Source organism: Plodia interpunctella, chromosome 1 (genome assembly GCF_027563975.2).
Source record: "Plodia interpunctella isolate USDA-ARS_2022_Savannah chromosome 1, ilPloInte3.2, whole genome shotgun sequence".
NCBI lineage: Eukaryota > Metazoa > Arthropoda > Insecta > Lepidoptera > Pyralidae > Plodia > Plodia interpunctella.
Window position 1 is genome coordinate 8,554,147 of NC_071294.1, and position 13,611 is coordinate 8,567,757.

Sequence of the window (13,611 nt, forward strand, 5' to 3'; positions counted from 1 at the left end):
TGCAGAACTGTCACGTCATATTGGAGAGTCGATACAAATTGTTAATCTTATACACAAGTGTGTGAGATACATTTTTATGATATAGTTTAAGAGTGTTTTCGTCTAGCGCAGCATGACAGGGAGGCCTAATTACAATTGAATTGAGCACAGCATTTTGCAATAGTTTTCAAATATTAACAATAAATTATCGAACATAAGAAAATGTTCTATTATGTTAAGCTATTATTATATTTTTTTTTTTGCGTTCATAGGTAGGTTTTCATTTGTTGTTCTGTGGTCTAGCTTAAAAACTATTAGTCTACTACTACTATTAACTATTAGAATGATGTTATTTGGTGTGGGTATACACACTGACAAAACTTTTTTAGGATATCTTCCCTACACGTGAAGTGGTAATGGTCTTTTTATTTTCATGTTTCCTATAGTGTGGAGTGCTGTTGTATACGTCCATCAAAAATATTAGAGAGGGATGACCGTTTTCGGATTTAGTCAAGCGCCAATTTTCGTTGAATTAAGTGCCCCCCTTGGTAGAGGGGGCTCTACCAACGAAACAATTGTTACAAAGTTGGCTTTTCAAGTTTACAATTAATTGTCAACCAATTATATTCTACTATAAAACATTGAACAACTCCTTGGAGAAAATATTTAGATCTACTTATTATCCATAACTATCAAGGTTTAAATTTAAATCACACATTAACACTACATGGCCCAACGCGCACTTGGCCGGTTATTTAGTTAATGTGATGGCGGCACTAGTGTGCGAGTTTGCGCCCGCATAATGTAATATAAATTGTATAGAAGTTGAAAAAAATAAAATTTTTTAAACATATATGTGTCCTGCACATATAGTATAAATAATGTGATAAAAAATGTGAAAAGGCTCTATTCACAATATCATGTCTTGTACACAAATAGGACATCAATAGAACAAGCGGTTGTTTAAATACAATTTATTTGATATGTATGTATAAGTGAATAACGGGTTGTAATAAAAGGTTACAATTTATTATTTAATGACAATATCCGCAAGATGGGTGGCACCTCTTGCCGTCGACGCCGCAGCGGCAGCCGGCGCTGGTGTCGCCGCGGCCGCCGGGCCCCCAGCGGCGGCCCCGCGTCACCCAACAGATCTCCGTCTTGCAAGCAGAACATTTCACCCAGTCGCAACCCCATTTCTTTGTTATGATTGCACTACATTCTGGACATTCAAGAGCTTCACCGCGTGAAATTAGAGAGTCCAGAAGTGCTTTAGTCCCTTCATCGGTTTGATTTGTAACTTTATTAGCAGCTTGTTGCAATTTAGAACGATATTGTTCGCATGTTTCTCCTTCATGTATCGCCTGAAATAATAAGGATAACTAATAATATGATGAAATAATAAGGGACAGAAGAAAAGTCTGCATTAGAGTCAATTGTAGTTTGAGATACTTGGTGAATTAATCATCAGCTTTTTTATGCTCCTTGGAAGAGTTCTCAACAAAGGTTTAGGCGCTAATAGCGGCGTAGGTTGACTGTAATTTCAGCTGTTTTTTGTTTCACAAATAGACCAAAGCTTTGGTAAATGTTAATTTACCTGACAAGGCACACAGTTATTTCGTTTGCACACAGGACAGGGAAACGTTCGCACACCAGCTTCACAAAGCGCCCACCCCTTGCAGTCGCTGGTGCGGCAGTGGAACGCATTGCGCTCGCCGCTCTCGGCGGCCGCCAGCCCTCGCGCCAGCCAGCGCTCGCACTCCGCGGCCGACACCAGCGCGCGGATCTCTCGCTCGTGCAGCGTGCCCGGGCACCCCGGGGCGGGGCAGCCCACCGTCGGCTCCGCGCAGTGGCGGATCATGTCCGCGAGACAGTTGCGGCAAAACGAGTGAACACATTCGCGTAACACGGCTCCGAGGCCCGCGGGGCAGTCTTCCATGCAGACTGGACACTCGAATGCATCACCGTTGGGGACGATGGCCTGGCTCTCTAGGCGCATCAGTTCAGTGTACACGTCGCCAGCATTATCATTTTCACTCTTTGTTTCAGTCCCTGAGTTGTCAATGTTCTTTGCGGAATTTGTACACTCATTTTTTCCAAGAGATATTGATTTATTCTTCGTATCTGAAAAAATGATTATATATTTTTTTTAAACTATATGTGATACTAGCAGTCTAGCGGCACTCCCGTAGGAGTGGCGGGACTAAAGTATACCCTAGCTATATATTATTAGCTGCGCTCCGGAGCTTCTCTCCCGTGAGAATTTCGGGATAAAAAGTACCATATGTGTTATTACAGGTTATTCTCTTTCCGTGTACCAAATTTCATAACGATCGGTCCAGTAGATAATGCGTGAAGAGGTAACAAACTTACTTTCACATTTATAATATTAGTTGGGATTACCGACATTGTACCGCGTTATATAGGAATTGTTTAGTATATTTTGCGTGATAAAGCCTTCAACATACACACATATAATAGTAGTATTGTAAATATAATAGTAGTATTATTAGACGAAGTTTCAAATAGCACTCTACTTTTTTGGCTACATTGTTTTATTACATTACTGCATTTTTTACGCTGACCCGATGTTGTGACACGAACGAAACCGGGAACGTGCAGAGATTCTTCTCGCTAACTGCGGTGTCAAATCTAATTTAAGTCGTCTAAGGCAGATGCGGAGATTAAAGAGATAAATAACGAACTCACCGAAATCAACTTAAGCGTAAAAGATAAAAAGACCCAGTCGCCTAAAGGCAGATGCGATACATGCGGAGTTGAGAGAGAAAGAGGTCAACTCACCGAATTCGACTAAGCATAGATAAAAAGGCGCATCAAGGTGTGGGCCGGCCAGCGCCCGCAGCGGCGCGCGCGCGTCCGCGCAGAGCGCGCGGCCCACCACCCAGCGCTGCAGCGGCCGCGCCACGCCCAGCTCCGCCGCCGCGCGCGCGCGCAGCTCCTCCAGCGTCGCGTCGCGGCTGATCGCCAGCTGCACCGGCCCGTGCGCGGCGTGCTTGTCCTCGATCCATATGGAAATTCTGTAATATTCAACGGCACATTAATAACCCATACGGACTTAGCTCGAATAAAACATAAAAAATTATACACCTCAACCTTCCACCAAGAATCACACTATCTATTACTGAAAACCGCATGAAAATCCATCCAGAGTTTTATAATATGCGATCAGTTGCAGTCTAAAATTATCAAACTAGTATATTTTGCTTTATGTCAGTCATTATTAATATATTGTATTACGTCATGGGGAGGCATTGCCAAAACACCATTACTAACCATTGAGAGGGCACAGCGAGCTATAACTTAAGGTTTCTACTTTTCGCCCGTTCCTTTTCCCTACCGATGGTCTATATAAAATCTGTAAGGTTCTAACAATTAGACAATAATTTATATTAAGCACAGTTCTAAATCAACACGCCGCAACGCCATTCAGCACTTTAATCGCTAACAAAAGACGGAACGATATTGTTTGCATTCAAGATATAATACAACATGCCTTCTGTTCTAGATTTTTTATATTACTTGGTCCACTTCTTTACAATAGACTCAACAAGAAAGTAGGTTTCTACTCATGCACATTGAGTGTGACTAAGAAAATCATTCAAAACGCCCTTCTTAATATGTCATACGAAGAAACAGAGAAATTAATAACAGTTTTATCGTTACCTTCATTTATTATGTTAATATTATAATTTTTTTGTAATTATAATTTCTTTTATTATTTTAAATGTAATTATAATTTGACGACCTCGATGGCGCAGTGGTAAAGTGCTTGCTTTTGAACCGAGAGGTCCCGGGTTCGATCCCCGGTCGGGCCATGATGGAAAATTATCTTTTTCTGATTGGCCCGGGTCTTGGATGTTTATCTATATATGTATTTGTTATAAAATATAGTATCGTTGAACTAGTATCCCATAACACAAGTTTCGAACTTACTTTGGGGCTAGCTCAATCTGTGTGACTTTTCTATTATTATGTATATTTATTTATTTTTAATGTAATTATTATTTCTTTTATTTACTTTTCCTATAATGTGTGTAATTGATTGTTAATTTGTGATTATTGTAGCTTTTAACGCTGATTTATTTACATCCTAGTTCAGGCACCTTTTTAATTTGTTATCCTTTTATTTATATGCTTATTTCTGTTAATTATCACCCTGTAAAAATTGAATAAAGAAATTTTATTTTATTATTTATTTATTAATATGTAAGGATAAGGATTACTGCAGTGCAGATACGTTCGTTATAGGTATTTGTTGAGGCCATACAAACAGTTCAGTGACTAAAAGTATGTATTAAGAATGTACTTACGATGCCATATTAGATCCATCTGCACGAGCAACTTCTTGAGAACTCGCCGCATCTACTTTTTTCTCATTCACTTCCTCCGGCGATTTGCTGCAACTCGGTTGATGGTTAACAACTTGATCGGTATCAGTGACATTCTTCTTAATTTCTTTTGTTTCTAAAATTGCTCCAGGAGCTTTTGATGTATTTGGCACTATTTCAACTTTTGAAGAATGATTTGATCCATGATCGACAGGTTGCTTATTTTGGTTCTTCGCTGACATGTTTTGTGAAGCGTTATCATGGTTAGATAATTGGCCTAAAATTTGTGAAGTAAACGATAAGACTGAACATGACAGCCGTAACTGTGCAAGTTTAGCGGCCGCGTCCGCTGCGGCGCGTTCGTCGCCCTCGGCTATCGACTTCTCAAGTTGATTTATTAGGTCTCGTCGCCGCGAATGCTGATTGACTTCGTCTACCTTAGTTACAATTGATTTTTGATTTGCTGCACTTGTTTTTGACTCTGTAGATACTGTTCTCTTACCAAGTTTTGAAACCGGCGGTGATGCCTTCTTTTGAGGCACATTCATGTTATGTTTATTCTCTACTTTAGTTGTATTTGACGTATTAGATGTAGAAGCCACAACAGTTTTATTTTGAAGTTCTATATTATCTGATTTAACATACTTATCATCAATGTTTTCATTGTCTTCCTGCTTGGATATAACTGGAAGTTTTTTAAGATTATTGGCAGTCTGTTGTTTTGGGACATAAACAGGATTCAATAATGATGAAATCTTCAATGGTACATTTAGCTGTGTAGTTTCTTTTACACCAATGGATTTCGTTTTATTTTCATTATGAAACTCCTTTTCGACTTGACCATCTCTATGCAAAATCTTTTTTGTTAATGGTTTTTCCGATTTTACATTACTATAAAGCAAAATGTTGCGAACGATTTCATTGGTATTGTCGCTTGCAGCATTTTTAGAAATCTCCAAGGCTTTTTTCGATGATGTGGGTTCCTCGGAATAAACGTTCAACCCTCTGTGTTTTGATGCACCAATACGAAGAGTAGGAGTTTCTGTAATAGATGCAGTTCCTTTACCTAGCAAAGGAACTGACGTTACTATTTCTAGGTTTTTTGCAGCAACATGTTCAGCTGGCTTATGCTTTTTCGGAAGTGAATCTTTCATCTCTTTTAACATCTTTTTAAGCTGTTGCCGCTCTTCATACTGAATATCTTTTGGTGTTGGAGAAGCTCGCAAATCTTTTTCCGTTTGGGTATAGATAGTTTCATTTTTGTTTTTAAAAATAATGTCTGACTTTTTATTTGGAGATAAACAAAAAGAACATCTTGTTATAGATGCATCAAACCGTCTTAGACAAGAAATGCAAATCCATCGTGGTCCTTTAGATGTCTTCGAATTTTGACTATCAACTTTTTGGTCGATATTGAGAACGTTACTATTTTGCTCTTTTAATCTGCACGACTCTATTAATTCTGCCGCCTGTTTATCCAACTCACTGATGTTTGGAAGAATTTTTACAGAAGAAGTTTCTATAGCCGATCTTCTCTTTTTATTGTCAAATATTTGTTTCAAAAAATTCTTATCCTGTTTAGATTTTGCTTCTGTTATCGTGTGTTCCTTTTTAACGTATTTCTCTGACTTACATTCTGCAGACACATCAACAGGTAAGGAATTTTTATCAAGATCAGGATGAGGGTTCATTTCCGTATTTTGAACTTCCACAATGTTTTCTTTAGCTTTTGTTTCAAATTTTATGGGGGGTTGGGGAGCTCGTCGTTTCCGTGAATGTCGGTAAGGAAGGGTGGCGGAGGAGCGGAGAGGCGGCGGCGGGGCGCGCCTCTTGCCGGGCACGTGCGGCGACCGCCGCGGCTGACACTCGCTCGCGGCTCTCCTGTCGCGCTCTGCTGCGACGTCGTCCCTGTGGAGCCCGTACTTGCGGTGCAGGGTGAGGTCCCGGTCGTGCACGCGGCGCAGGTCGCGGTCGCGCAGCCGCTTGCGGTACGAGGCGGAGGGGGGCGGCGGCGGCGGCTGCGGGTGCGGCGCGGACTGCCGCCACGCCGCGGGCGGTAGGAACGCGAAGCTGGCGGCGGTGCGGTCGGAGCCGGCGCTGGAGAGGCTGTCGGAGGAGCCCCCGTCGCGCCGCAGCCACCACAGCAGCGACCACAGCCCGCCGGACAGAGGCCGCGCGCGAGGTCTCTCACTCTCCTCCGGCTCGCTCATCACACCTGAAACATTTTGACACAGATTACAGTGTTACAAAACGTATACAATATTTACTGACATTTTTTTAAAAGCTTTGATTGATGTAGGTATTTTTGTGTATAGGTATTTACTTAATTTGTAAAAAAAGAATCAATGGACGACGAAACTACAAAATAACCATAGTCAAGCAGAAATCACAAAAAATCTTTTCAGAAGATAATGTAATGAAGCTGTTAAATTCTAAGCAAAAAAACATTTGCAACATTTTAATAGAATCACACCTCAGATACTAAAACGAAGTACACTATTTTAGAAAAGTCAATAAAAATACTTACGCACATGAAAATAAAGGCGAAGTTCCAAAGTACGAAAACCAGAACTAGAGCATTATTAGCCTCAATTTGACGCATTTGAGGTCGTGGTTCTATTCACGGTATCCATATAAGATGTCGGCAGGTTTAACTCGAGAGTAGCGTTTCCCGATTAATTGCTAACTGAAATTTTACTGAAGTAAATAACACTAAAGCAAAATGTTATTATGAGCAATAAAGAGATTGGAACAAAGCGAGATAAGGCGGCGCGTGCGCGCGGTGTCGACACTCGCGCGCTCTGCCGCCGCCCAGCTATATTTAGCAGAACTTCGCGACTCCATTCTTGCTATTTTCATTTCATTCTTGTGCGTCGAGTGCGCCCTGACCTCACTTAAATTTGTTTCCTAGTTGTTCTTTTACATTACGTTTGTAAATGTATTTCCTCTCTCACTATTGGCCGGAGGATTGTTTTTAATGTATAATGTATATTTAGTACATTAAAAACAATGCTAAAAACTATATTCACTTGGTTGGTCGGTCAAGCATTGCAAACTTAAAAACATAATATTGTATATTTAAATGTTAAGGCATTACTTAGATACGTATATGAATAAAATATACTAAAATTATAAGTAAACAAAGGTAACATTTATTTAACATGTACAATCAATTATGTACAATATTTGTTAAAACTTCATTTAAATTCATTAAATGACTGATACCATTCGTACACAGCATTGGCACAATACCATGATTACTACATTTATGTTCTTCAAGCCAAGATATCACATGAACATTGAACACAATACATTTTACAGAAACAATTCCGGCATGGAATCAGACAATGAAAGCCTTTTCTACATAATGAATTACGACCCAGAGAAAAATGAAATACAAACATGGAACTCCTTATTTAAATTTTTTAAAACAGGCCATTAAAATATCTACATGAAAGTTGTTTGGAATATTTCTAATAATTAGATTGCGTAGCTATTTCTCCCGGCGGCGCCTTAACGGCAGACGAGTGTCGCTCGACGCTGCACTGCACGACCAGCAGCGCAGCCGCCACTCGCGCCGTCAGCTCCGCCTGGTTCAGCTCATGCGCCCACGGCACTCGCCCCCAATGAATTAACTGAGAAAATAATCCTTTGGTCATTTTCATAATTGTTTATATAACTAGCTACAAACAAGGTTTTAACAAAAATGTAATTTTTGCCACAAGCTTTTATTGTCGTCAGTGTGATTTTATTGCATTAACGCGTGACAAAAACAGGTACAATTGAGGAGTTCCCTCGTTGGGAGCCGATCTTGGGTGCATCAAAAAATCAAGCTTATCATAATAAGCCATTGTCATTGAAACTGAAGCCACGCCGAAACAACAACTGTGTAGAACAAGCAGAAGTAGAAATGTAAGTGCAAGATTTGATTACAAACAAACATCTGGACAGGAAACTTTATAAAAAAAAACCTTCACTGTTTAAAAAAGGTTATGTTTATCCATTGCTGTATATTTTCAGCATTCCTTATGGAGTGATTTTTTAAGGTACATACCTGATATTCTTCTTCTAGCCTTGCAAGCAGGACAGCATCTTTAGGATCTAAGCGACGTTCAATGCATGCTAGCATCAAGATTGGCGATTTCAGCGCCTCTGCTCCAAAGCATATAGCTGTTAATGTAAACATTATTAGCTGTTAATTTTTATTTCTTGAATTACTGAAATTTTTAAAAATCCAACGGTTTATTTTCTGAAGTGTCGAAAAAAAGACTCCTGGCAGAAATCTGTGGTATTACAAATCATTATATAACAATATTCTTTGTGTAAATAAATATTCAGAAATACATACCATTGAGAGCTGGGAATTTATATGACAAGAAGTGTCTGGCTAGGATGCCACGTGTCTCAGTAGATACAGGAGGAAGAGACAGGCCTCGCGAGACTTCTTGTTTCACATTGAACCTCTCTTGAAACCAGTCCAATATAGCACCCCACTTTTGCTCTTGTAAAACTCTCAACTCATCCTCTTCCTAATAACACATACAACAAAAAATTTAAAAATAACACATTTTGGCTTCTACTGATGCTATTCATTTTTTATAGATTTTTCAAATAATGTCATCAGCATTTTATTAGAACAATAAATATTATACTCATATGATGTATACAATATAATATGTAACTTACATCAGAATGGAACAACAGGGTGTCTGTAGGCAGATAGTTCAACAAGTAACTGGTAATATCATGAGATGTCAATTTTCCAGGATTATCCAAGGCAGTGTTGCATAAAGCTGTCTAAAATAAAAATAATGAAAAAAAAAGAGAAATGCAATTAATTGAAGTAATTAGACTTGGAGTGAAAACACTCACTTTTTTTATGCTTTAACAATGTAGAAAGTTTTACTGCTGAAAAAGCATGCTGCGTGTTTTTATTCTCAAGAAAATGGGTTAGTGGTGAATTGGTAAAATATTTTAAACTGTAGCAAACCTAAATGTTTTATATAATATACTAGATATTGCCCGGGGCTCCACCTGCGGCACTTAGTAGCCTATGACACTATCACTATCTCCACATGAAAATATACCTCAATCCATTGCTCTTTATTGTATTGCATTCTAGAGAGGTGGACAAACAACTAGACAAACACACTTTCACATTTATAACAGAACAGATACTGTATAAATTATTATTACTTACCAAATGCATGACAGGTTGTGCTATGTATTCCTTCTGAGAATCCCACTCAGCAGCTATAGCGCGTGCGAGAGGCTCACTGCTAACCAGCAATACTTTCCCATTAGGAGTCTTCAATCTTCTTTGATCAAGAGTTACTTCCCAATTCTGCTCATTTTGTATTATACTCGTATTACGATAAAATCGTTTACGAGTAGCTAAAACCACAGTGTTAATAAAGTATCTAATAGTAATATAAGCCAGTAAAAATGTGTCCATCAATCACTAACTAAGGAGTCTAGACTCCCTAACCATTTTAGGTCCTGGAAAGGATCTAGCTGCGCTACAAAGCCTTGGGTGGAAGGTTACACAAAACGTTTCTTGACTTTCAATACTACAACATCTACATTGCGTACAAAAGTTAACCTAAAATCATACCATAGCGTTGAAAATGAAAACAATTTGGACATGGAATTCTCAAAATGTTGACTGCTTTACGTAACGGAAACATAGTAAATCACAAACAGTTTATTTACATACGTTGAATGTTTTCGATAAAATAAAATACATATATATACCTATATATATATATACTAAACCTAAAGATGACAATGACATTGTATTGATTCGATAAAAAAAATTGTCTTTGGTTTAGCTGGAAGGCAGGCGAATAGCAAGCAACTTGGCAAAGGCGAATAGAGTAAAAAACGTCACTTTAGTTTGTCTTGTCTATAACTAAAAAATTTCTCTTTGTTTGTCAATCCAAGCGAGCTTCTGATTATCGTGATTATAAGAATTTCTTCCTATAAATGGTGGTTTTTAAATCTATCTGGTGATATTATAGATAATTTGTTTGATTGAAATCTGTGACGATGTCTGCTATGGATTTTGATTTGTAATATATCAAAAGTGTTACATCAATTTTGTGGAACAACAAGTGAAGTGAAGTGACGCGCTCACCTTGCAGAAGCCAAAAACAAGCTATAAATAATTTGCTACACAGTATAGCGATTTGAAAATCAAACTTTTTCCTTTATTTGTGATGTACCCGCATTCCATCAGCGCGGAAGAACAGAAGACGAATCTTATTCCGAGTGTGAAACTTTTACACTCTAAAAGAAAAGGAATATTCATACACCCCTCTGCTATGTACAGAAGTAGTGCACGGTGCTGCATGACAACAATACCGTTGATATCGAGAAGTTTGTGTGGTTAAGAGTCGTCAAATCGTTAGACAGGATGAAACTCTTGGAGAGTGGACACTTGGAGGCTCTAAGCAGGGCGCTGTCGATCCTGAATGGCGACAGTGCTGTGCAAGGCCGTGTAGAAAGCTACAGCTGTAAGATGGCAGGTGCTGAGAAAGCTTTCTACAAGAAGTTCACAGCAGATGGGGAGACTACTCATGATCTCCAGGCTCTTTCACCACCAGAGGGTATCTCATATAGGTAACAATAAATTTATCTCATCTATTAGTTGTATAGTATTGGATGTATTGAAATATTAATATTTAATTGTAATATTATTATGTTTGGATATTGATATATTCAGACAAAAAAATATTACGTAAATAAAAAACAAAACTTGAAATGGTTCTTTCAAATTCTAAATTCTTTATTCAAATTAGGAACTTCTTTATAAAACTAAGTCTATACTGCCAACTTCCAAAGTAGAGGTGAAGAAGAAGTGGCACACAAACTTCACCGTTGCCTCACTAAATGTAATGGTCATCTATATGGTTGCAGTCGAAGCCTATCTGGTGATGAAGATGGAGTTCTATGTGACACAATATCTCGGAAAACATTGTTCTATCTTATTGCTACACTGAATGCTGCCTTTCCAGATTATGATTTTTCAATGGCAAAGGTAAAAATTCGAGTTTGTGTTTTAGTATGATCTGAATATTTGATTGAATCTTAACTGCACAGAGCTCTGTACTTACAGTATTAATATTTTTTACAGAGTAGTGAATTTAGTGCTGAACCGTCTCTGAGTTGGGTGCAAGGTGCTGTTGATGCTGCTCTGTCTGCAGTGGGAGGAATGCGCTGGCGGCAGCTGCGGCCTGCTCTGTGGTCTGCTGTAGACAAGGAAGTGGTTCTATCTGACTGCCGCATTTACAGCTACAACCCAGATTTAGCAAGTGATCCTTTTGGAGAACCAGGCTGCTTATGGGCTTTCAACTATTTCTTTTACAATAGAAAGCTCAAGCGCATTGTGTTCTTCACCTGCAGGGCCATGAGGTTTGTATACAACACATTTTACAAAAATGTGTATATGTTGATCCTATCAAAACTGTCTGATATTGAAAACCTTCAATTCATTTTTATTAATTCTGTAATATAGTAAAAAATAAATATTTATTTCCCTTTTACAGCCCAGTGTGTGCAGTCGACTCAGGAGTTGACTTCGCTATGGATGAAGATGAATATAACTGAACAAACTATAATTCTTAAAATCCGACTGTTACATTTTGGTTGGAGAGGTAAATTCTTATTGAGATAATTTATCTCCTGTAACATTACAAAGCATTAATTTAATTTTTTTATTATTTCTAAAGGTATAATCTAGGCTTCTAAAATAATATATATATTGTATTTGTTTACACTTATTATCATTATTTTTTCTCAGTCTTAGAATATTTTACAAAGGTTGTTGGTACAAAGCTTAAAATAAATAGAAGCTGCTTTACATCAAACAGTCAGTCATGAATTCGCGCATGCTTATTTGATTTTATTTCTATATATTAATGAATTAGTAAATAGAATCCACAGTTATATGTTTATGTGGGTCTATAATGTACATCTCCTACATGTAGTGATAGTATTTTACTTACATAGTAACTACTTCTTTTAATAAGTATATATTAAGGAAAAGTTTTGGTATCTTTTTGAATTAATTCTCATATATTTTTCCTGCGTATTTTAAAATATTTTTGCTTAATTTCTTTGCACATTTTTTTATCGTAAATATGTATGTATGGGTGAGTGTTCTATAGCCCTGTTGCACACAAACTAATGAAATCAATAATGCTGTATGATTATAGCAGTTAAGACAGGTTAAGGTTTATGCAGACTTGTTATGTTCTATGTTCAAGTACAAAATAAATTGTGTATGATATAGATCAATATAATGTCTATTTGCATAATTAATGGCTAAGTAAATATTTTTTCAGTAAGTATCAGTTCATTGTCTAATAGTGATAGAAATAGTGTAGTCACTCTTCTAACTTCGAAAGTGGTAGTCATAATGCACCTTACTAAATCATTACCTATTTGATAAACAATTTTGTATTATTATGAGATCATGAAGTAACAATAGTTGGATTTTTTAAATTTGTTAAAATTCGTTACTAAATCCTTGTTTTAAACTAGCTTTTTTAATACTGAACTAAATATGTAGATTCTAGTGAATATTACTTTGTTATGCATTGACAATACCCAAAATAATAATACAGTGTACCTCATTGCAAAAATATTGATCTCATTTAAGCCAATATTTATTTTGCACCATAAAAGAGATCTTGATTTTATATACTAATTATAATTATTCCGTGATTTCGCTCCTGTGCGGATTTCAGAATTTCTTATACAGCCTCATGAATGTGGCTTCTACACATAACAATCTTTTTTTTACAAACTAGTGATTACAAACTCTAGGTACGCTTTATTATGTTATTCTATGACATGGACGACGACGTTTCTGTTTATCTCGGTCGGGACGAAAGCAGATGACTTGTATTATAAACATGAAGAAACTTTTTTATGTTTTAAGGTGATAAAATATGCAGTAAGTCACTTTGTATTAGTTTATTTAGTCCGCCTATAGTTAAAGGCGTCACCTTAACATTATATTGTTGGTAGAATAAAGTCAAATTTTTGCGTCTTTTGTTTATTAATTATTCCTTCGTTCTACATATTTTTGGGGAATTAATACATACTCGTCCTGATTTCATAGTAAATGAAACCATCTAAACACACATGTAGCCATGGCCATGGCATAACTATGGCCCACAGATATAAAAACATTACAGTAAGTTTCTTACGTATCTGTGCTATGGCCATGCATTGGTGAAACGGATTAGCTAGAGTGGGGATAGTGATAGTGTAAGCA

At 37.4% G+C, this 13,611-nt stretch overlaps 3 protein-coding genes across 4 annotated transcripts; 1 reads left to right on the forward strand and 2 right to left on the reverse strand.

Moving 5' to 3' along the window:
• Positions 1 to 937: 937 nt before the first annotated feature.
• Positions 938 to 7,327, reverse strand: LOC128672644 (uncharacterized). 2 transcript variants are annotated; one of them, XM_053749941.1, is made up of 5 exons: positions 6,860 to 7,327; positions 4,311 to 6,543; positions 2,782 to 3,017; positions 1,577 to 2,103; positions 938 to 1,343 (listed from the first exon to the last, which is right to left on the reverse strand). In XM_053749941.1, exons 2-5 carry the CDS (start codon positions 6,536 to 6,538, stop codon positions 1,014 to 1,016), a joined length of 3,321 nt encoding a protein of 1,106 aa, XP_053605916.1. In that variant the 5' UTR covers positions 6,539 to 6,543; positions 6,860 to 7,327; the 3' UTR covers positions 938 to 1,013. The 2 variants fall into 2 exon arrangements, with proteins under 2 accessions (XP_053605916.1, XP_053605906.1); XM_053749931.1 differs by having other exon boundaries at positions 6,856 to 7,327.
• A 130-nt stretch (positions 7,328 to 7,457) lies between these two features.
• l(2)k14505 (lethal (2) k14505) lies at positions 7,458 to 10,102 on the reverse strand. Its single transcript, XM_053749971.2, has 6 exons — positions 9,943 to 10,102; positions 9,529 to 9,722; positions 9,015 to 9,125; positions 8,677 to 8,857; positions 8,383 to 8,498; positions 7,458 to 7,963 (listed from the first exon to the last, which is right to left on the reverse strand). The coding sequence occupies exons 1-6, from the start codon at positions 10,013 to 10,015 to the stop codon at positions 7,802 to 7,804; spliced, it is 837 nt and encodes a 278-aa protein (XP_053605946.1). The 5' UTR covers positions 10,016 to 10,102; the 3' UTR covers positions 7,458 to 7,801.
• Positions 10,103 to 10,151: 49 nt separating this feature from the next.
• Positions 10,152 to 13,383, forward strand: Maf1. The gene is made up of 4 exons (XM_053749982.1): positions 10,152 to 10,949; positions 11,247 to 11,367; positions 11,464 to 11,741; positions 11,876 to 13,383. The coding sequence occupies exons 1-4, from the start codon at positions 10,744 to 10,746 to the stop codon at positions 11,934 to 11,936; spliced, it is 666 nt and encodes a 221-aa protein (XP_053605957.1). The 5' UTR covers positions 10,152 to 10,743; the 3' UTR covers positions 11,937 to 13,383.
• Positions 13,384 to 13,611: the final 228 nt, after the last annotated feature.

What these genes read in the sequence shown, in the direction of transcription:
- Maf1 (XM_053749982.1), top strand. Translation starts at nt 10,744, where the DNA reads ATGAAACTCTTGGAGAGTGGACACTTGGAGGCTCTAAGCAGGGCGCTG. An exon ending in CCAGAGGGTATCTCATATAG is followed by an intron (nt 10,950 to 11,246) that starts GTAACAATAAAT and finishes ATATGGTTGCAG; the next exon opens with TCGAAGCCTATCTGGTGATG. An exon ending in ATGATTTTTCAATGGCAAAG is followed by an intron (nt 11,368 to 11,463) that starts GTAAAAATTCGA and finishes TATTTTTTACAG; the next exon opens with AGTAGTGAATTTAGTGCTGA.
- LOC128672644 (XM_053749941.1), bottom strand. Translation starts at nt 6,538, where the DNA reads ATGAGCGAGCCGGAGGAGAGTGAGAGACCTCGCGCGCGGCCTCTGTCC. An exon ending in GATGGATCTAATATGGCATC is followed by an intron (nt 3,018 to 4,310) that starts GTAAGTACATTC and finishes TGAATATTACAG; the next exon opens with AATTTCCATATGGATCGAGG. An exon ending in ATAACTGTGTGCCTTGTCAG is followed by an intron (nt 1,344 to 1,576) that starts GTAAATTAACAT and finishes TTATTATTTCAG; the next exon opens with GCGATACATGAAGGAGAAAC.